Raw genomic sequence first — 23,726 nt, forward strand, 5'->3', positions numbered from 1 at the left:
GAAATAAACACGTTGGGGACAGGCGGTCACGGAGCTGTGTGGTGGTAGTGTTGGCCCGTGGTGTCAGAGTGGAGGCTAGTGCAGTGGGAGTGCAGCCACTGGTTATGAGTCACCCTATCCCCTGTTGGCAGGGCCCTCGGAGGGGAAGAATTTGGGCATGGGGCAGGGTGCTGCTTGTCTCTCCCTGGTGCTAAAAACAAATTGGACCTGTCATTCATAAATCTCCTTTACCCGCCAGTCCCTGCCGTTGGCGCTTAGTGACACCTCTCCACCAATGAGGAGGCCCCATCACTTCTTTCGCTCAAGGAAAACTGCAGGTGAATTAATATCTAGTAGTAACAGTTTATTGTATCTTCGTCAAAAAGCCAGAGGTTGATTCAGTGCTCCTTCAGGGCATTTAGCTTAAAAACAAAACTCTGTGTTAAATTAAGCAGACAGCCTGACATCCGTGACAGTCTTTCACACATTGTCTATATTAAGACCCAGGCAGCTCAGAAAATCTGTTATATATAGCCGTAGTTACTGCTGCTTCCGTGTTCTCCTCCTGGTATTTGCAGTACATCAACAGCAGATTTCAGTTTCACGTATAACATTTGACATAGTCATTTCTGAATCCCAAACTTAGCTGTAGGCAGCCACAGATATAACCAGATAGACATTGGTCTATTTTAATGTCGGCGTATGATGCTGGTTAATTCAAAACAGACACGGTGATAATATCTCGGGCAAAGATCTGCCTTCTTTACTATGTGTTCTGTTTAACAGGGTGCTGTCTATACAGTCTGCACTTGACCTGAACAACAGATGGCTTATGTTGATAAGAAGTGTAAGGACTAGTTAAAAAAAAATTATTTCAACTTAGAAAAATAGTTTAGAAAAATAGTTTTTCCGCCGACTTAAAATGTTGCATCTTACAATGTAACTGTACCTTTGGTCATGTTAACTTTCTAAATGGACGTTACTTAAAGTCTGAAGGTGGCTGGGGCCACTTACCTTTCTGGAACAACTACCATTGTTTAAATGGAAGAATCTGCAGTGGAGAGTAAACCTTGCATTCTCATTCCCTATTCCCTATGCACAGTTGAAGTCGGAAGTTTACATACACCTTCGCCAAATACATTTAAACACAGTTTTTCATAATTCCTGACGTTTAATCCTAGTAGAAAGTCCCTGTCTTAGGTCAGTTAGGATCAACACTTTATTTTAAGAATGTGAAATGTCAGAATAATAGTAGATAGAATGATTTATTGCAGCTTTTATTTCTTTCATCACATTCCCAGTGGGTCAGAAGTTTACATACACTCAATTAGTATTCGGTAGCATTGCCTTTAAATTGTTTAACTTGGGTCAAAAGTTTCAGGTAGCCTTCCACAAGCTTCCCACAATAAGCTGGGTGAATTTTGGCCCATTACTCCTGACAGAGCTGGTGTAACTGAGTCAGACCTCCTTGCTCGCACACGCTTTTTCAATTCTGACCACATATTTTCTATGGGATCGAGGTCAGGGCTTTGTGATGGCCACTGCAATACCTTGACTGTGTTGTCCTTAAGGCATTTTGCCACAACTTTGGAAGTATGCTTGGGGTCATTGTCCATTTGGAGGACCCATTTGCGAACAAGCTTTAACTTCCTGACTGATGTCTTGAGATGTTGCTTCAATATATCCACCTAATTTTCCTACGTCATGATGCCATCTATTTTGTGAAGTTCACCAGTCCCTCCTGCAGCAAAGACATCCCTACAACATGATGCTGCCACCCCCGTGCTTCACGGTTGGAATGGTGATCTTCTGCTTGCAAGTTTCCCCTTTTTTCCTCCAAACATAACGATGATCATTATGTCCAAACAGTTCTATATTTGTTTCATCAGACCAGAGGACATTTCTCCAAAACGTACGATCTTTGTCCCCATGTGCAGTTGCAAACCACAGTCTGAAATTTGTAATGACTCCAACCTAAGTGTATGTAAACTTCCGACTTCAACTGTATTTATAGTGCCCTACTTTTGAACAGGGTCGATATGGCTCTGGTCAAAAGTAGTGCACTAAATAGGAAATAAGGTCAAAGGTGTCCTTTTTCCTCACCTCTTAGAGCTTGGACCCTTTTGAAAAAACACACATGAATTTCACTTGTGAACACGTGAAGTTAATGTAATAATGTGAAAACCTGTAAAGCAACATGTGATAACCATTTCCTTTCATGTGATAACCATTTCCTTTCATGTGATAACCATTTCCTTTCATGTGATAACCATTTCCTTTCATGTGATAACCATTTCCCTTCATGTGATAACCATTTCCTTTCATGTGATAACCATTTCCTTTCATGTGATAACCATTTCCTTTCTGTAAGGGGAGGAGTCACATCGCTGTGTTGTGCTCTATGATTCTGCTGGAACCTCATTAGGTTGGGAGCCACAATGCTGTGCTGATTGATTCTGATGAGTCACAGAGCTGTGCTGTATGATTCTGATGAGTCACAGAGCTGTGCTGATTGATTCTGATGGAGTCACAGAGCTGTGCTGATTGATTCTGATGGAGTCACAGAGCTGTGCTGATTGATTCTGATGGAGTCACAGAGCTGTGCTGTATGATTCTGATGGAGTCACAGAGCTGTGCTGATTGATTCTGATGGAGTCACAGAGCTGTTCTGTATGATTCTGATGGAGTCACAGAGCTGTGCTGTATGATTCTGATGGAGCCACAATGCTGTGCTGATTGATTCTGATGGAGTCACAGAGCTGTGCTGTATGATTCTGATGGAGTCACAGAGCTGTGCTGTATGATTCTGATGGAGTCACAGATTCTGATGATTCTGATGGAGTCACAGAGCTGTGCTGATTGATTCTGATGGTGTCACAGAGCTGTGCTGATTGATTCTGATGGAGTCACAGAGCTGTGCTGTATGATTCTGATGGAGTCACAGAGATTGATTCTGATGGAGTCACAGAGCTGTGCTGTCTGTTTCTGATGGAGTCACAGAGCTGTGCTGATTGATTCTGATGGAGTCACAGAGCTGTGCTGTATGATTCTGATGGAGTCACAGAGCTTGCTGATTGATTCTGATGGAGTCACAGAGCTGTGCTGTATCATTCTGATGGAGTCACAGAGCTGTGCTGATTGATTCTGATGGAGTCACAGAGCTGTCCTGTATGATTCTGATGGAGTCACAGAGCTGTGCTGTATGATTCTGATGAGTCACAGAGCTGTGATGTATGATTCTGATGGAGTCACAGAGCTGTGCTGTATAATTCTGATGGAGTCACAGAGCTGTGCTGTATGATTTTGCTGGAGTCACAGAGCTGTGCTGTATAATTCTGATGGAGTCACAGAGCTGTGCTGTATGATACTGATGGAGTCACAGAGCTGTGCTGTATAATTCTGCTGGAGTCACAGAACTGTGCTGTATGATTCTGCTGGAGTCACAGAGCTGTGCTTTATGATTCTGATGGAGTCACAGAACTGTGCTGTATGATTCTGATGGAGTCACAGAGCTGTGCTGTATAAATCTGATGAGTCACAGAGCTGTGCTGTATGCTTCTGATGGAGTCACAGAGCTGTGCTGTATGATTCTGATGGAGTCACAGAGCTGTGATGTATAATTCTGATGAGTCACAGAGCTGTGCTGTATGATTCTGCTGGAGTCACAGAACTGTGCTGTATGATTCTGATGGAGCCTCAGCTGGATTCTCCAGATCAAAGTGGAGCGTCTTAATACCCGTCACGGTGAGGGTAGGTAATTAAATATTAAATTAATACGACATCACAGTGCTGGGTTCTCCCTCAGCCAGCCAGCAGGTGTTTCTCTGGCTGTATTTAATACCATTAGAGAAGCAGCAGCGCCGTACCGCCAGAGTCCTTGCTGTCTGTCTGACTCACTGCAGCCAGCCAGCAGGTGTTTCTCTGGCTGTATTTAATACCATTAGAGAAGCAGCAGCGCCGTACCGCCAGGGTCCTTGCTGTCTGTCTGACCCACTGCAGCCAGCCAGCAGGTGTTTCTCTGGCTGTATTTAATACCATTAGAGAAGCAGCAGCACCGTACCGCCAGGGTCCTTGCTGTCTGTCTGACTCACTGCAGCCAGCCAGCAGGTGTTTCTCTGGCTGTATTTAATACCATTAGAGAAGCAGCAGCACCGTACCGCCAGGGTCCTTGCTGTCTGTCTGACTCACTGCAGCCAGCCAGCAGATGTTTCTCTGGCTGTATTTAATACCATTAGAGAAGCAGCAGCGCCGTACCGCCAGGGTCCTTGCTGTCTGTCTGACCCACTGCCGTACGCAGCCCTTTCATTGGCTCACAGGTTCACCTCTGCGCCTGGAACACCTCCGGTGCTGCTGCAAGATAGTATTTTGTCAAGTACTTACCACTAAGATGAATATTCCCTGTCACTAGAGGAAGGCTGTGTGCTACAGGTGCTGGGCTGCTCTTTGACAGGAGTTCTTCTGTTATTTAAAATGAGCTGTTTTTAGAACACAGAGAAGAGAGAGAGAAGAGGGAGGGAGGGAGAGAGGGGGAGGGAGGGAGGGAGAGAGGGCTCGAGGGAGGGAGGGAGGGAGGGAGGGAGGGAGGGAGGGAGGGAGGGGGGAGGGAGGGAGGGAGGGAGAGAGGGCTCGAGAGGGAGGGAGGGAGGGAGGGAGGGAGGGAGGGAGGGGGAGGGAGGGAGGGCTCGAGAGGGGGCTCGAGAGGGAGGGAGGGAGGGAGGGAGGGAGGGAGGGAGGAGGGAGGGAGGGGGAGGGGGGGGAGGGAGGGAGGGAGAGAGGGCTCGAGAGGGAGGGAGAGGGGGAGGGGGGAGGGAGGGAGGGAGAGAGGGAGGGAGAGAGGGCTCGAGGGAGGGAGGGAGGGAGGGAGGGAGGGAGGGAGGGAGGGAGGGAGGGAGGGAGGGAGGGAGGGGAGGGAGAGAGGGCTCGAGAGGGAGGGAGGGAGGGAGGGAGGGAGGGGGAGGGAGGGAGGGGGGAGAGAGGGCTCGAGAGGGAGGGAGGGAGGGAGGGAGGGCTCGAGAGGGAGGGAGGGAGGGAGGGCTCGAGAGGGAGGGAGGGAGGGAGTGAGGGAGGGAGGGAGGGGGGAGGGATTAAGTACAGTCTTGGGGGAGTCCCCTTTGCTCTCTTCACTCTCTGAATGTGACAAAGAAATGAGAAAACCCCTAGCATCAAGTAAACAAAACACAAACTGGGAGGATAAGGAAATATGGTGATTGTATCTTTGATTCCATTCATGTAGCCTTTCTCAAGACAAGGTACAGGTTACAATGCAATCATTATTATTTCATTTTTTTCAGGTATGTGTTTGTGGCATGATGTGTGTACGTATTTATTTATTTTTTTCTCCCAATGTATCAACTCTTACATAGCGATAACAGTCTAAATAGGATGATGGTAGTTTACCTGCCCCAGCCCCAGTGTCACACAGCAACTGTAGCTAGGATAGGAAGGATGAGACAAGGAGACAACACGCAACAAGACTCGATCAGGAAGGAGAGACATTATTATGTCGCCTGCCGCCGCCTGCAAACGTTACCATGGCAGCCAGTTAGGGTGGTAGTGGTGGTGGAAAGGGTGTGGGGTTGTCAGAGCCCAGGATTGCGGCACTTGCTTTAATGTTTCTATTTATAATCATTTATAACGACAGCGCCGCCCGCTGTACCACACAGAGGGGTTGGATGGTGTAATGAAAAACTGGTTGCACCGCCACCACCAAGCGGAGGAAAGACAATATGTTTCACATTATCAGTGAACACTATAACAGGGAAGGTATGTTGTTAACAGACAACTGGGCTAATGGGGACCTTTTCTGGTAGGGCTCAACTCTGACCAACTTGGGTTTGACATTTTATGCATTTTACATGTGCAGCACGAGTGAGGAACGCTTATCCTGCGTCCCAAATGGCACCCTATTCCATTTATAGTGCACTACTTTTGACCAGAACCCTATATGGGGAATAGGGTGTCATTTGGGATGCAGCCTTCTAGTGGCCACCGATTCCCATAGTGTGAACAGGTACAGTGAACGCTGTCAGGACTCTCACAACAGGTGCTGCCTGAAACACTGCCTGTATTTGTTCTCCTAAATGTGACCCTTGAGAAGATTACGGCAGTGAATGCACCCGATAAATCTCCCTTCAGCCTTTGGCATTTTAAGTAGGTTTGAATATTTTCTTTCAGGCTAAAAATGGAAGAGACATGTATAAGGCCTGTACAGTGTGTACTCTTCTCACAATGTGACTGATGCCATGACAAGAATAGAACTAGAATATTCTCCAAGAGTTGGAAAAAAGCTAAACGTAGCAGTGAACAAAATGTCCTGTCACCAGAGAACAGTAGTTACTATCTGGTATTATGAGACATGGGTTGCTTTAAAACAAAAGGCTTGCTGTTCTCCATAACCTCATATGATAGGAGGAGAGATACAGTGACACAGTAACCTGGGTTTAACCATCCTCTCCTCTGGGGCAGAGAGATGGACTAGCCTTGTCCTCTATGGTGTAAATGAGAGGAGGAGAGATACAGTGACACAGTAACCTGGGTTTAACCATCCTCTCCTCTGGGGCAGAGAGATGGACTAGCCTTGTCCTCTATGGTGTAAATGAGAGGAGGAGAGATACAGTGACACAGTAACCTGGGTTTAACCATCCTGGGTTTAACCTCCTCCTCTGGGGCAGAGAGATGGACTAGCCTTGTCCTCTATGGTGTAAATGAGAGGAGGAGAGATACAGTGACACAGTAACCTGGGTTTAACCATCCTCTCGTCTGGGGCAGAGAGAAAACATTTTGACATACCAATTAGGATCTGGCAAAAAATACTTGAATCAGTTGTAGAACCCATTGCCCTTTATGGTTGTGAGGTCTGGGGTCCGCTCACCAACCAAGAATTCACAAAATGGGCCAAACACCAAATTGAGACTCTCCATGCAGAATTCTGCAAAAATATATTTTGTGTGCAACGTAAAACACCAAATAATGCATGCAGAGCAGAATGAGGCCGATACCCGCTAATTATCAACATCCTGAAAAGAGCTGTTAAATTCCACAACCACCTTAAAGGAAGCGATTCCCAAACCTTCCATAGCAAAGCCTTCACCTACAGAGAGATGAACCTGGAGAAGAGTCCCCTAAGCAAGCTGGTCCTGGGGCTCTGTTCACAAACACAAACACACACCATAGAGCACCAGGACAGCAACACAATCATGAGAAAACAAAGGACCGCAGCACCAGGACAGCAACACAATCAAGAGAAAACAAAAAGATAATTACTTGACATATTGGAAAGAATTCACAAAAAAACTGAACAAACTAGAATGCTATTTGGCCCTAAACAGAGAGTACCCCGTGGCAGAATACCTGACCACTGTGACTGACCAAACTTAAGGAAATCTTTGACTTTGTACAGATTCAGTGAGCATAGCCTTGCTATTGAGAAAGGCCGCCGTAGGCAGACATGGCTCTCAAGAGAAGACAGGCTATGTGCTCACTGCCCACAAAATGAGGTGGAAACTGAGCTGCACTTCTTAACCTAATGCCAAATGTATGACCATATTAGAGACATATTTCCCTCAGATTACACAGATACACAAAGAATTTGAAATCAAACCTCATTTTGATAAACTCCCATATTTATTGGTGAAATAACACAGTTTGCAACCACAGCAGCAAGATGTGTGACCTGTTGCCACAAGAAAAGGGAACAAGCGAAGAACAAACACCAATGTAAAGGTTAAAACATTTGTTTGAATTATTTTGGAATTTTGTTAATATTTGAAATTGTTTATTAAATTTGTTTATTAAACCAGAGATGTGTTCTGCCATATTGATGATGCTTAAATTGAATTGAATGGAGGGAGTAAAAGATTTGGAGCACATCCATTAAAAATTGATGCTTTATTTATTTATTTATTTATGGAGCCGTGAACAGACAGGATTTTCATGTAAATACTTGAAATAACTACTGAGACATGTCGTGCCAATGGTCCATTGAGTCTCTGTGCTGTTGCCCTAAGTGGGCTCCCTGAAGACTTGAAGGCTTTGTGTCAGGAAGTGATCTGCTGTTTGTTTATAGAAACTGTAATATAATTGTGGCTTTTTGAGGATGACACGAGAAGAGGAGACGCAGGGAGGAGGAGAGACAGAGGCAGGGAGGAGGAGAGAGAGACAGAGGCAGGAAGGAGGAGAGACAGAGGCAGGGAGGAGGAGAGACAGAGGCAGGGAGGAGGAGAGACAGAGGCAGGGAGGAGGAGAGAGGAGAGGCAGGGAGGAGGAGAGACAGAGGCAGGAAGGAGGAGAGGAGACGCAGGGAGGAGGAGAGACAGAGGCAGGGAGGAGGAGGAGACAGAGGCAGGGAGGAGGAGAGACAGAGGCAGGGAGGAGCAGAGACAGAGGCAGGGAGGAGGAGAGACAGAGGCAGGGAGGAGGAGAGACAGAGGCAGGGAGGAGCAGAGACAGAGGCAGGGAGGAGGAGAGACAGAGGCAGGGAGGAGGAGAGACAGAGGCAGGGAGGAGCAGAGACAGAGGCAGGGAGGAGGAGAGGAGACGCAGGGAGGAGGAGAGACAGAGGCAGGGAGGAGGAGAGACAGAGGCAGGGAGGAGGAGAGGAGGCAGGGAGGAGGAGAGACAGAGGCAGGGAGGAGGAGAGGAGACGCAGGGAGGAGGAGAGACAGAGGCAGGGAGGAGGAGAGACAGAGGCAGGGAGGAGGAGAGGCAGGGAGGAGGAGAGGAGGCAGGGAGGAGGAGAGACAGAGGCAGGGAGGAGGGAGAGACAGGGAGGAGGGAGGAGGAGGAGGAGGACGCAGGGAGGAGGAGAGACAGAGGCAGGGAGGAGGAGAGACAGAGGCAGGGGGAGGAGGAGGGAGAGACAGAGGCAGGGAGGAGGAGAGGCAGAGGCAGGGAGGAGGAGAGACAGAGGCAGGGAGGGAGACAGACGCAGGGAGGAGGAGAGGGACGCAGGGAGGAGGGAGGAGGCAGGGAGGAGGAGAGACAGAGGCAGGGAGGAGCAGAGACAGAGGCAGGGAGGAGGAGGAGGAGAGGAGAGGCAGGGAGGAGGAGAGACAGAGGCAGAGGAGGAGGAGAGAGGAGAGGGAGGGAGGAGGAGGGAGGAGGAGAGACAGAGGCAGGGAGGAGGAGAGGAGACGCAGGGAGGAGGAGAGGAGACGCAGGGAGGAGGGAGAGGAGAGGCAGGGAGGAGGAGATGAGACGCAGGGAGGAGGAGAGACAGAGGCAGGGAGAAGTTCCTGTCTTTGGTTCCTGTCTCTCTCTTTTTTCTTTTGGCTCTGTGCCCATAAGCTGTCTTTCCCTTTGAAAGCTTCTCCTCTTTCCTCTGCTGAAAACACCATGCACTTTGTATTGGGACTCATGTAATGCAAAGTACAGTTTGTTCTCTGCAACAGGACTGTTAAGTAATGCAGAGTGGGAACTCACTAAGACTAATGTAGGCATGTTTATGAATATGAATATAATATAGGAAAATATTGTGCTCATAGTTCATATTCCCTCCTTCCCTTCTCCCAGTGGACATTAAGCCAGAGGTACTTTTGGATCCCGTGTCTCCGTTGGACCTGCGTACAGACCTGAGGATGCTGGGGCCTGGCTCGGACCCGGGAATGTGGGAGCGTCAGTTGCAGCAGGAGCTGCTCCTCATCCAGAAACAGCAGCAGGTCCAGAAACAGCTGCTGATCAGCGAGTTCCAGAAGCAGCATGAGAATCTGACCCGCCAGCACCAGGCCCAGCTCCAGGAGCACCTCAAGGTCAGGCCTACAACATCAACTACCGTATACTATAGCAACAGTAGTATAGTATAGCATAGCATAGTACAGTATAGTATAGCATAGTATAGCAACAATATTATAGCATAGCATAGTTAGCAGCAGTAGTATAGTATTGTATAGCAAAGAATAGTATAGTATAGAACCTGACACCAGGCCCAGCTCCATAAGTAAATCAAAGTCAGAATCCCTCACAGTTAAACAGAACAATAGTTTACAAACAGTAGTATAGCATAGTCAGAGTACAGTATAGAAATAGTATAGTATAGTAATAATATAGCCAAATATAGTAATAGTATAGTAATAATAGAGTATAGCATAGTAATAGCAGGATAGTATAGTAATAGTATAGTACTATTATAGTACTAATATAGTATAGCAATAGTACAGAAATAATATAGGAATCGTATGGCAATAGTATCGTGATAGTATATAAATAGTATAGTAACAGTATATAATTAGTTTAGTAATAGTATAGCAATAGCGTAGTACTAGTATAGTAGTCATATAGTAATAGTAGCATGGTATAGTAATAATATAGTAATATTAGCATGGTATAGTAATAGTATAGTAATATTAGCATAGTATCGTAATAGTACAGAATTGTATAGTAGCAGTATAGTGATATTAGCATAGTATAGTACTATAATAGAAATAGTATAGTAATAGTAATAGTAGTAATAGTTTAGCAATATTAGCATAGTAATAGTATAGAAATAGAATAGTAGTATCGTATAGTAAAATTAAAGTCAATAGTAATGTATAGTATGGTATGGTATAGTATAGTACTTTTATAGTGATAGCAATAATATTGTATAGTATAGAAATAGTATAGTATGGGGATAATATAGCATTACTATACTTTGTAATAAGTAGTAATAATATGGTATATTAATAGTAGGATAATATAATGTATTGTAATAGTAATAGTATAGTATGGTAATAGTAATATTAGCATGGTATAGTATAGTACTTTTATAGTGATAGCAATAATATTGTATAGTATAGAAATAGTATAGTATAGGGATAATATAGCATTACTATACTAATACAATAGGTAATAATATAGTAATAATATAGCATCGTATAGTATATTAATAGTAGGATAGTATAGTAATACTATTGTAATAGTACAGTAATAATATAGTATGGCATAGTAATAGTATAGTATAGACATAGTATGGTAAAAGCACCGTAGTATTATAGCGATGGTATAGCACTGGTATAGTAATATTAGCATAGTATAGCATAGTAATAATATAGTGTGGTAATAGTATACTACAGCACTATAATAGTATAGTAGTAGCATAGTAGCAGTATAGTAATATAGTAGCAGTATAGTAATAGTAATATTATAGTATAGTAATTGTATAGTAATATTAGTATCGGTAATGTTAGCATAGTAATGTAGTATAGTAATATTATAGTAGTAGCTATATAGTATAGTATAGTATAGTAATAGTAGCATAGTATACTATAGTAATAGTATAGTATTGTAATAGTGAATATATAGTAGTTCATAATTCTTGTGTGTGTGGTACTATATCTTTGATGCAAGGTTGCTAGAGTTTAGGCAATGCTAGGAGAAACACAGTCACAGATACTCACTGGAAACAATGCTTCAAGTGCATTCAGAAAGTATTCAGACCCCTTCCCCTTTTCCACATTTTCTTACATTACAGCCTTATTCTATAATGGATTCAATTAATTATCATCAATCTACACACAATACCCCATAATGACAAGGCTAAAACAGGTTATTAACTTATTTACTTAAGTATTCAGACCTGCTATGAGACTCAAAATTGAGCTTGGGTGCATCCTGTTTCCATTGATCATCCTTGAGGTGTTTCTACAACTTGATTGGATTTCACCTGTGGTAATTTATTGATTGGACATGATTTGGAAAGGCACACACCTGTATATATAAGGTCCCACAGTTGACAGTGCATGTCAGAACAGAGACCAAGCCATGGGGTCGAAGGAATTGTCCGTAGAGCTCCGAGACAGGATTGTGTCGAGGCACAGATCTGGAGCAGGATACCAAAAAATGTCTGCAGCATTGAAGGTCCCCAAGAACACAGTGGCCTCCATCATTCTTAAATGGAATTAAATGGAAGAAGATTGGAACTAGGGCTGGGCGATCCGGCCAAAATCTCATATCCCGATATAGGTTGTTTCATATCCCGATAATGATACATATCACGATATAGCACATTTTCTGTAAATTCAATGAATAAATAGTTTATATAAAATGACCACATGTAAATGCCTATTTCTTCTTCTTGGGTCTCATCCGTAGACTCTCTTCATAATGTCTCACAAGATGCTTGCGAAGGTGGTAAAAGAGGTTAGTGGTGTTTGAGCCTGTTGTCAAGACCTGCCTGTAGCATATTTTGCAGGGGACGGTTTTCTGGTACACGTCAGACTTGTCATACCCAAACCACGTCCATGCGGCCGAAGTAGCCCCTCTTTTAGGTACGGCTCTGTGTCCCTGTGCTCTGTGTCACATTCACTCTCCTCCATGTTTGTTTGTTTCAAATTGATTTGCGACGAAATAAACGATAGAGCATAATATGAAACGATAGACGTTTTTCTATCGTCGCACAATATATATCGTCATATCGCCCAGCGCTATTTGGAACTACCAAGACTCATCCTAGAGCTGGCTGCTTGACCAAACTGAGCAATCAGGGCCTTGGTGAGGGAGGTGACCAAGAACCCGATAGTCACTGACAGAGCGCCAGAGTTCCTCTGTGGAGATGAGAGAATCAGAAGGACAACCATCTCTACAGCACTCCACCAATCAGGTCTTTATGGTAGAGTGGCCAGATGGAAGCCACTCCTCAGTAAAAGGCACATGGCAGTCCGCTTGGAGTTTGCCAAAAGGCACCTTAACGATTCCCAGAGTGTGAGAAACAAGATTCTCTGGTCTGATGAAACCAAGATTGAACTCTTTGGCCTGAATTCCAAGTATCATGTCTGGAGGAAACCTGGCACCATTCCTATGGTGAAGCATGGTGGTGACAGCATCACGTTGTGGGGATGTTTTTCAGTGGCAGGGACTGGGAGACTAGTCAGGATTGAGGGAAAGATGAACGGGGCAAAGTACAGAGAGATCAAAACCTGCTCCATAGAGCTCAGGACCTCAGACTGGGGTGAAGGTCCACCTTCCAACAGGACAATGACCCTAAGCACACTGCCAAGACAACGCAGGAGTGGCTTCGGGACAAGTCTTTTAACGTCCTTGAGTGGTCCAACCAGAGCCGGAACTTGAACCCGATCGAACATCTCTGGAGAGACCTGAAAATAGCTGTGCAGCGACGCTCCCCATCCAAACTGACAGAGCTTGAGAGGATCTGCAGAGACGAATGAGAGAAACTCCCAAAATACAGGTGTTTGTAGAGTCCTAACCAAGAAGACGCAATGCTGTAATTGTTGCCAAAGGTGCTTCAACAAAGTACTGAGTAAAGGGTCTGGATACTTATGTAAATGTGATATTTCCTGTTTTTATTTGTAATACATTTCCAAAAATGTTGAAAAACCTGTTTTTGCTTCGTCATTATGGGGTATTGTGTGTAGATTGATGAGGGGGAAAAAACAAATCCATTTTAGAATAAGGCTGTGACGTAACAAAATGTGGAAAAAGTCAGGGTGTCTGAATATTTTCCGAATGCACTGTAGATACTTCAATATGATCTAGTTATTTTCAGTACAGGTTTCCCCCTGTTTACCAGGACTACACTACACAGCACCTTCACCACTATAGTTTGTTACTCTATGGCTGGGGTCCATACTGTCTGACTGACTGGATCTCTGTCTCTCTCTCTCTCTCTCTCTTTCTCTCTCTCTCTCACTCTCTCTTTCTCTCTCCCTCTCTCTGTATCTCCCTCCCTCTCTCTCCCTCTCTCTCCTTCTCCCTCTCTCTCTCTCTCTCTCTGTCTCTCTCTCTCACCGCTTCTCTCTCTCTCTCTCTCTCTGTATCTCCCTCTCTCTCACTCTCTCTCCTTCTCCCTCTCTCTCTCTCTCTCTCTCTCTCTCTCTGTGTGTGTTAGCTGCAACAGGAGCTGCAGGCCATGAAGCAGCAGCAGGAGCTGGTGGAGAAGGAGAGGAGGCAGCAGCTGCAGCAGCAGCAGAGCCAGCAGGAGAAGGAGCAGGAGAGACATCGCAGGGAGCAGCATGTCCTCTGCCTCAGCCTCAGGGGCAAGGAGCGCACCAGAGAGAGTAAGGGCTCACCACCGAGTCCACTCACCACAGCTAACTCTCTGCCCAATCACTGATAATTGTACACTGAGATGAACAACCAATGGGGAAACAAGAATTCTAATTTCTTATAGCGACAACTGATCATTAATGAGACACGAGCCAGGGCTGTAGTGACTAGTGATGACTAATGAAACACTAGCCAAGGCTGTAGTGACTAGTGATGACTAATGAAACACTAGCCAAGGCTGTAGTGACTAGTGATGACTAATGAAACACTAGCCAAGGCTGTAGTGACTAGGGATGACTAATGAAACACTAGCCAAGGCTGTAGTGACTAGTGATGACTAATGAAACACTAGCCAAGGCTGTAGTGACTAGTGATGACTAATGAAACACTAGCCAAAGCTGTAGTGACTAGTGATGACTAATGAAACATGAAGTGACTAGTGATGACTAATGAAACACTACAGCTGTAGTGACTAGTGATGACTAATGAAACACTAGCCAAGGCTGTAGTGACTAGTGATGACTAATGAAACACTAGCCAAGGCTGTAGTGACTAGTGATGTGCCAAGGCTGTAGTGACTAGTGATGACTAATGAAACACTAGCCAAGGCTGTAGTGACTAGTGATGACTAATGAAACACTAGCCAAGGCTGTAGTGACTAGTGATGACTAATGAAACACTAGCCAAGGCTGTAGTGACTAGTGATGACTAATGAAACACTAGCCAAGGCTGTAGTGACTAGTGATGACTAATGAAACACTAGCCAAGGCTGTGGTGACTCGTGATGATTAATGAAACACTAGCCAAGGCTGTAGTGACTAGTGATGAGTAATGAAACACGAGCCAAGGCTGTAGTGACTAGTGATGACTAATGAAACACTAGCCAATGCTGTAGTGACTAGTGATGACTAATGAAACACTAGCCAAGGCTGTGGTGACTAGTGATGACTAATGAAACACTAGCCAAGGCTGTAGTGACTAGTGATGACTAATGAAACATGAGCCAAGGCTGTAGTGACTAGTGATGACTAATGAAACACTAGCCAAGGCTGTGGTGACTAGTGATGACTAATGAAACACTAGCCAAGGCTGTAGTGACTAGTGATGACTAATGAAACACTAGCCAAGGCTGTGGTGACTAGTGATGACTAATGAAACACTAGCCACGGCTGTAGTGACTAGGGATGACTAATGAAACACTAGCCAAGGCTGTAGTGACTAGTGATGACTAATGAAACATGAGCCAAGGCTGTAGTGACTAGTGATGACTAATGAAACACTAGCCAAGGCTGTGGTGACTAGTGATGACTAATAAAACACTAGCCAAGGCTGTGGTGACTAGTGATGACTAATAAAACACTAGCCAAGGCTGTAGGGACTAGTGATGACTAATGAAACACTAGCCAAGGCTGTGGTGACTAGTGATGACTAATGAAACACTAGCCAAGGCTGTGGTGACTAGTGATGACTAATAAAACACTAGCCAAGGCTGTGTTGACTAGTGATGACTAATAAAACACTAGCCAAGGCTGTAGGGACTAGTGATGACTAATGAAACACTAGCCAAGGCTGTAGTGACTAGGGATGACTAATGAAACACTAGCCAAGGCTGTAGTGACTAGTGATGACTAATGAAACACTAGCCAAGCCTTTAGTGACTAGTGATGACCAATAAAACACTAGCCAAGGCTGTAGTGACTAGTGATGACTAATGAAACACTAGCCACAGCTGTAGTGACTAGTGATGACTAATGAAACACTAGCCAAGGCTGTAGTGACTAGTGATGACTAATGAAACACTAGCCAAGGCTGTAGTGACTAGTGATGACTAATGAAACACTAGCCAAGGCTGTAGTGACTAGTGATGACTAATGAAACACTAGCCAAGGCTGTAGTGACTAGTGATGACTAATGAAACACTAGCCAAGGCTGTAGTGACTAGTGATGACTAATGAAACACTAGCCAAGGCTGTAGTGACTAGTGATGACTAATGAAACACTAGCCAAGGCTGTGGTGACTCGTGATGACTAATGAAACACTAGCCAAGGCTGTAGTGACTAGTGATGACTAATGAAACACGAGCCAAGGCTGTAGTGACTAGTGATGACTAATGAAACACTAGCCAATGCTGTAGTGACTAGTGATGACTAATGAAACACTAGCCAAGGCTGTGGTGACTAGTGATGACTAATGAAACACTAGCCAAGGCTGTAGTGACTAGTGATGACTAATGAAACATGAGCCAAGGCTGTAGTGACTAGTGATGACTAATGAAACACTAGCCAAGGCTGTGGTGACTAGTGATGACTAATGAAACACTAGCCACAGCTGTGGTGACTAGTGATGACTAATGAAACACTAGCCAAGGCTGTGGTGACTAGTGATGACTAATGAAACACTAGCCACGGCTGTAGTGACTAGGGATGACTAATGAAACACTAGCCAAGGCTGTAGTGACTAGTGATGACTAATGAAACATGAGCCAAGGCTGTAGTGACTAGTGATGACTAATGAAACACTAGCCAAGGCTGTGGTGACTAGTGATGACTAATAAAACACTAGCCAAGGCTGTGGTGACTAGTGATGACTAATAAAACACTAGCCAAGGCTGTAGGGACTAGTGATGACTAATGAAACACTAGCCAAGGCTGTGGTGACTAGTGATGACTAATGAAACACTAGCCAAGGCTGTGGTGACTAGTGATGACTAATAAAACACTAGCCAAGGCTGTGGTGACTAGTGATGACTAATGAAACACTAGCCAAGGCTGTAGTGACTAGTGATGACTAATGAAACACTAGCCAAGGCTGTAGTGACTACTGATGACTAGTGATGACTAATGAAACACTAGCCAAGGCTGTAGTGACTAGTGATGACTAATGAAACACTAGCCAAGGCTGTAGTGACTAGTGATGACTAATGAAACACAAGCCAAGCCTTTAGTGACTAGTGATGACCAATAAAACACTAGCCAAGGCTGTGTTGACTAGTGATGACTAATGAAACACTAGCCAAGGCTGTAGTGACTAGTGATGACTAATGAAACACTAGCCAAGGCTGTAGTGACTAGTGATGACTAATGAAACACTAGCCAAGGCTGTGGCTTGGGCTTTATTGTTGCATGTTCTTCCCCCACTAGAGGGAGATGTTCCTACATTACATGTGGATCCACTCAGAAATATAAATTCTATGAGAAATAAAATACCTGATATTTGGTGTGCTAGTTATGGATAGTGTCTAAAACTATACCATGTAAGACTCATATTTCAGAGCAATACAATGTGTGGATGTGATGAAAACATACTATAGAATAGCTAAACCCAGTCTCTAACATTTCAATGCAACACTATGTGTGGATGTGATGAAAACCTACTATAGGAATACAGTGGTGTTTAGATATACCATTGGTAGACAGTTCTGCGTCCTCAATGGCACCCTATACTCTATATAGTGTGCTATTCTTTTATATATTTTTTTTATTTGACAAAAGCAGTGCACTACAAAGTGAATAGTGTGCCATAGGGAACACATTATCTCTAAGTATATACCCACTGAGCCCCAGGGTGACCCCAATCCCTGTCTCTCTCTGAGTCTGTACCCCCTGAGCCCCATGGTGACCCCAATCCCTGTCTCTCTCTGAGTCTGTACCCCCTGAGCCCCAGGGTGACCACAATCCCTGTCTCTCTCTGAGTCTGTACCCCCTGAGCCCCAGTGTGACCCCAATCCCTGTCTCTCTCTGAGTCTGTACCCCCTGAGCCCCATGGTGACCCCAATCCCTGTCTCTCTCTGAGTCTGTACCCCCTGAGCCTCAGGGTGACCCCAATCCCTGTCTCTCTCTTATTCTGTACCCCCTAAACCCAAGGGTGACCCCAATCCCTGTCTCTCTCTGGCTGCTGGTCTCACAGGTGCTGTGGCCAGTAATGAGGTGAAGCAGAAACTCCAAGAGTTTCTGTTGAGTAAATCAAACAAGGACCTGTCCACTGCCGGAGCCACACACATGCTCATCCACCACCCCAAGCTCTGGTACACGTAAGTACCCACTGTTGTGCTTCTGTCTAGTAACGTCTTCCACTACCCACGGTTGTGATTCTGTCTGGTAACGTCTTCCACTACCCACTGTTGTGATTCTGTCTAGTAACGTCTTCTACTACCCACTGTTGTGATTCTGTCTAGTAATGTCTTCCACTACCCACTGTTGTGATTCTGTCTAGTAACGTCTTCCACTACCCACTGTTGTGATTCTGTCTGGTAACGTCTTCCACTACCCACTGTTGTGATCCAGTCTAGTAACGTCTTCCACTACCCACTGTTGTGCTTCTGTCTAGTAACGTCTTCCACTACCCACTGTTGTGATTCTGTCTAGTAACATCTTCCACTACCCACTGTTGTGATTCTGTCTAGTAACGTCTTCCACTACCCACTGTTGTGATTATGTCTAGTAACGTCTTCCACTACCCACTGTTGTGATTATGTCTAGTAACGTCTTCCACTACCCACTGTTGTGATTCTGTCTAGTAACGTCTTCTACTACACACTGTTGTGATTCTGTCTAGTAACTTCTTCTACTACCCACGGTTGTGATTATGTCTAGTAACGTCTTCTACTACCCACGGTTGTGATTCTGTCTAGTAACTTCTTCTACTACCCACGGTTGTGATTATGTCTAGTAACGTCTTCCACTACCCACTGTTGTGATTCAGTCTAGTAACATCTTCCACTACCCACTGTTGTGATTCTGTCTAGTAACTTCTACTACTAGAAAAATACTTTTGGACGTCTACAGCAAGCACACTATTTTTCTTCAGGAAAATGAACTTTTCTAGTTACTATTTATCATTCAAAATGATGTATATATATTCATATATATCACTATTTGCACCTGGCAAGAAGAAATACACCAAGATTTGTGACGTGTCGGCGCTGTGTGTTCTGTGTCCAGGTCCTCCCACCACACGTCTCTGGACCAGAGTTCTTCTCCCCTGGGAGGCATGTCTCCTGTCTGCCACTACACTCTCCCCTCCCCTCAGGACGGACAGGACGACTTCCCACTGAGGAAAACAGGTACGGCCACACACACACGCACCCACGCACACACATAATAGTATGAACTGCTTGGCGGTCATAGATGATAATATTATGAACTGCTTGGCGGTCACAGGTGATAATATTATGAACTGCTTGGCGGTCACAGATGATAATAACATGAACTGCTTGGCGGTCATAGATGTTAATATTATGAACTGCTTGGCGGTCACAGATGATAATAGCATAAACTGCTTGGCGGTCATAGATGATAATATTATGAACTGCTTGGCGGTCACAGGTGATAATATTATGAACTGCTTGGCGTTCACAGGTGATAATAGTATGAACTGCTTGACGGTCATAGATGATAATAGCATGAACTGCTTGGCGGTCATAGATGATAATATTATGAACTGCTTGGGGGCCATAGATGATAATATTATGAACTGCTTGGTGGTCATAGACTATAATAGCACAAACTGCTTGGCGGTCATAGATGATAATATTATGAGCTGCTTGGCGGTCATAGATGATAATAGTATGAACTGCTTGGCGGTCATAGATGATAATAGTATGAACAGCTTGGCGGTCATAGATGATAATAGTATGAACTGCTTGGCGGTCATAGGTGATAATATTATGAGTTGCTTGGCGGTCATAAATGATAATAGTATGAGCTGCTTGGCGGTCATAGGTGATAATAGTATGAACTGCTTGGCGGTCATAGATGATAATATTATGAGTTGCTTGGCGGTCATAGATGATAAAAGTATGAACTGCTTGGCGGTCATAGGTGATAAAAGTATGAACTGCTTGGCGGTCATAGATGATAATAGTATGAACTGCTTGGCGGTCATAGATGATAATAGTATGAACTGCTTGGCGGTCATAGATGATAATAATATGAACTGCTTGGCGGTCATAGATGATAATAATATGAACTTTCTGTTCAATAAAGGAAAGGTAAACATGAAAAAAGTTGGGACTGAACTCGACCATGTCGCGTACAAACACACGCGATCACGCACAACAGCATACACTCAACCACACACACCAGCATACACTCAACCACACACAACAGCATACACTCAACCACACACAACAGCATACACTCAACCACACACACCAGCATACACTCAACCACACACAACAGCATACACTCAACCACACACACCAGCATACACTCAACCACACACACCAGCATACACTCAACCACACACACCAGCATACACTCAACCACACACACCAGCATACACTCAACCATACACACCAGCATCAATTTACCAAACTCAACCACAATCAAACTATTTCTAACACTTCATTCCAAATGAACTGCAGGACATTCCAAAGTCCTTTATATCCTTCTATTCTCATGAGTGTTATCATTATGATACGTGTGGATAAATCCTTCAACAGACATCTTGTCCTCAACCAGTAGTGTGTGTCTGTCTGCAGGGTGGTACAATGACCTTCCATCAATGAGTTATTAATACAATGAATGTGCTGTGTCATCCCAGGGTTACCTCTGTGTATCCACACAGCATTTCCTGACCACACTGATGACCTGCTAATGACATCAGTTAGGCCTATTATGACCTTTGAACCTCCACCCCGCCCCCAAGGCCCCGCTAACCCCTCGTACCCCTTCAGGGGACCCCTAACTCAAATAATGGGGAGGGGTTACGAGGTAAGCCAGAGCAGTAATATCTATTTGAATCCTTCCCTCCTGTTTGACCTCTCCTAACGCAGAGCCAGACGTGTGCAACCCCGACAGAACAATAAACACACACTGTGGACAATATCATACAAAACCAATGCAATCTTTTTTTGTTGTATTGTAAGTTGATGATGCTATATATTGTGTGTTATTTTCCTCACAAAGACATATGCTACTATACTGTTCCCTAAGAACTATCTTTGGTTATTTATTGTGTTATTGGCGATAATCACAGACAAAAGGCAAGGCCTCACTGTTAGGGCTTCTCAGTTGAACAGTTAATGGACGACTTAAAGCAGCTTTCATTTCTTCAGAGTTATGAGCTCCACTAACTCTTTTGAAAACACACAACTTGTCAGCAAAAGGCAGCTCAGGTTTGTTGGTTTAAAGCTGAGGATCTCTCTAGGGAACACTGTATAAATAAGAATTATACCTCCCTCTTGGTTCGCTGCGCCACAAGCTAAAACGGTTCATCATTTTGCTGTGAGGTCACGGAAATGACATTACATTCTTTCCCTTTTGTGTCTCGTCAAATTACGTCGGTAAACAATAATACCTGTTTAATGACTTTACCACATGAGCTGGCATATTGTGTATAAACACACTTTAGGGATCAGGCTAGGGGAATTATAGTGTCACTTTTTTTAGTACTTTGTAATATACATTTAAGCTAATTTGTAGTCATTGTGGAGACTTTGTGGTTAAAATAACAATTGGGGAAGCACATGAAAGACAATTGTGTTTATTGTGTCTCTCTTTGAAAAAACAATCCCGCACCAGGAAATACCTCCTCTCTCACTGTCTGGTCACATACCTGTAAACCTAGGAGGTTAGGAGTGGCCTGCAAGTCCAAATAACCAGTTGCCAAAGTAAAATAATGTGCCTCGACCAAATAAGAGGGTTCCCAGAAATGATTTAGGATTTATCTTGCGAGGCAGACAGAGTCTTACCATCAATGCTTTAGCCTATGTTTACCTTTGACGCAAGCTGCAAAGAAACAGCACTTTTATTTTATCACTAACAAATCTCTGCTTGCCTTGTTCTTTGCAGAACTAAATTATAATAATCCTTATGATCTTCCTTTTGGATTATCTTGAAATAATCTCTGTTTCTCTGAGTAATTCTTATGCATTGATAAAAGCCCCTTATAAAAACATTTCCTTTGGATTCTAGAATCTATATGTGGTCATTTCCTGTGCGAGCCCCCCCCCCCCATTTCCTGTCCGTCTTCATTAAAGTCCTCTGAGAGATTGGCATGCAAACACACAAAGGTAGTGTTGTTCCTGGACACGTTGTTCGTCATCGATAGCTGACACTCTGACAGGCAGGTGTCACTGAGTTAAGAGGACTGTTGCCGGGCAGAATGAAGTAAGACCACTGTTTGTTTAAGCAAAACAGCCTTCTGAAAACAAAGTGGAGAAGACTTTACAGGTCTGGGTTGAGTCGCAAATGGCACCCTATTCCCTATATAGTGTACTACTTTTGACCAGGCCCCATAGGGTTCTGGTCAAAAGTAGTGCACTATATATGCACTATATAGGGAATAGGGTGCCATTTGGGACACAGTCTGGGGGTTTGACTACCTGGTTTTTAGCTTGGCTGGCCGTAGGGTCTAACACCTTCTTTTTTGGGGGGGTTGCAGTTGTTGTGGTGAAACTGTACAATTTTAGCACTTTTATGATTTGCTTTGAAGCTAGCCACTGCTGGTTAAGTCAAGAGCTAGTGTACTGGTTAGATTAACAATAGTAACTTTTTGAGTTCTGTCGTTTTTTGTTTCTACAGCCACATGCCCTTGAAAGCCACAGAACCTTTGCCTTGGTTTGGACGATTTGAAAAGGATCAAACACGCTTCATTTGACAGGCTATGAAATATGAATTGTTGTTGTTGATGCATTTACATTGCAGTGGGAGATGGGGAGCCCAGGTGCCCTTGTGTTGTTCCATCTACTGTACCGCTACTAGTTTGATCCTGAACTTTCAGAAACTGTTTGGTGACTTTACTAGCGTGCAGAAAATAGATTTTATTTTAGACAGAATAAGTGGACTGGCTGCTAGACATGGTGGATGTTTCAGTCTGTAACTCCCCACTGGTGACAGACATCAGTTCAACGTCTATTCCACGTTGGTTCAACGTCTATTCCACATTGGTTCAACGTAATTTCATTGAATGTTGATTCAGCCAGTGTGTGTGTTCAGTGGGTCCTCGTCTCTTCTTCATGGTGTTCCATCTACAGACTTATTAAGGCCAGTGTGTCCAGTGGGTCCTCGTCTCTCCTTCATGGTGTTCCATCTACAGACTTATTAAGGCCAGTGTGTCCAGTGGGTCCTCGTCTCTCCTTCATGGTGTTCCATCTACAGACTTATTAAGGCCAGTGTGTCCAGTGGGTCCTCGTCTCTCCTTCATGGTGTTCCATCTACAGACTTATTATGGCCAGTGTGTGTTCAGTGGGTCCTCGTCTCTTCTTCATGGTGTTCCATCTACAGACTTATTAAGGCCAGTGTGTGTCCAGTGGGTCCTCGTCTCTTCTTCATGGTGTTCCATCTACAGACTTATTAAGGCCAGTGTGTCCAGTGGGTCCTCGTCTCTCCTTCATGGTGTTCCATCTACAGACTTATTAAGGCCAGTGTGTGTCCAGTGGGTCCTCGTCTCTTCTTCATGGTGTTCCATCTACAGACTTATTAAGGCCAGTGTGTCCAGTGGGTCCTCGTCTCTTCTTCATGGTGTTCCATCTACAGACTTATTAAGGCCAGTGTGTATTCAGTGGGTCCTCGTCTCTTCTTCATGGTGTTCCATCTACAGACTTATTAAGGCCAGTGTGTGTTCAGTGGGTCCTCGTCTCTCCTTCATGGTGTTCCATCTACAGACTTATTAAGGCCAGTGTGTTCAGTGGGTCCTCGTCTCTTCTTCATGGTGTTCCATCTACAGACTTATTAAGGCCAGTGTGTATTCAGTGGGTCCTCGTCTCTTCTTCATGGTGTTCCATCTACAGACTTATTAAGGCCAGTGTGTGTCCAGTGGGTCCTCG

At 44.4% G+C, this 23,726-nt stretch overlaps 2 protein-coding genes across 5 annotated transcripts in view; one reads left to right on the forward strand and one right to left on the reverse strand.

Annotated features, from left to right (window-relative positions):
- Positions 1 to 23,726, reverse strand: part of ahr1a (aryl hydrocarbon receptor 1a) — a 359,463-nt gene that overhangs the window by 190,964 nt on the left and 144,773 nt on the right.
- hdac9b (histone deacetylase 9b) overlaps positions 1 to 23,726 on the forward strand; it is a 174,552-nt gene that overhangs the window by 118,330 nt on the left and 32,496 nt on the right. For 3 of the 4 annotated variants that reach the window (XM_064946764.1, XM_064946761.1, XM_064946763.1), the window contains 4 exons: positions 9,490 to 9,725; positions 13,799 to 13,967; positions 17,864 to 17,987; positions 18,898 to 19,019. In XM_064946764.1, the coding sequence (XP_064802836.1) occupies positions 9,555 to 9,725; positions 13,799 to 13,967; positions 17,864 to 17,987; positions 18,898 to 19,019 (586 nt within the window). In that variant the 5' untranslated portion in view covers positions 9,490 to 9,554. The remainder of the gene's footprint in view (positions 1 to 9,489; positions 9,726 to 13,798; positions 13,968 to 17,863; positions 17,988 to 18,897; positions 19,020 to 23,726) is intronic. The other variant, XM_064946762.1, reaches the window with a different exon arrangement.

The sequence above is a fragment of the Oncorhynchus masou genome, chromosome 29 (assembly GCF_036934945.1).
Source record: "Oncorhynchus masou masou isolate Uvic2021 chromosome 29, UVic_Omas_1.1, whole genome shotgun sequence".
In the NCBI taxonomy this organism is placed as follows: domain Eukaryota; kingdom Metazoa; phylum Chordata; class Actinopteri; order Salmoniformes; family Salmonidae; genus Oncorhynchus; species Oncorhynchus masou.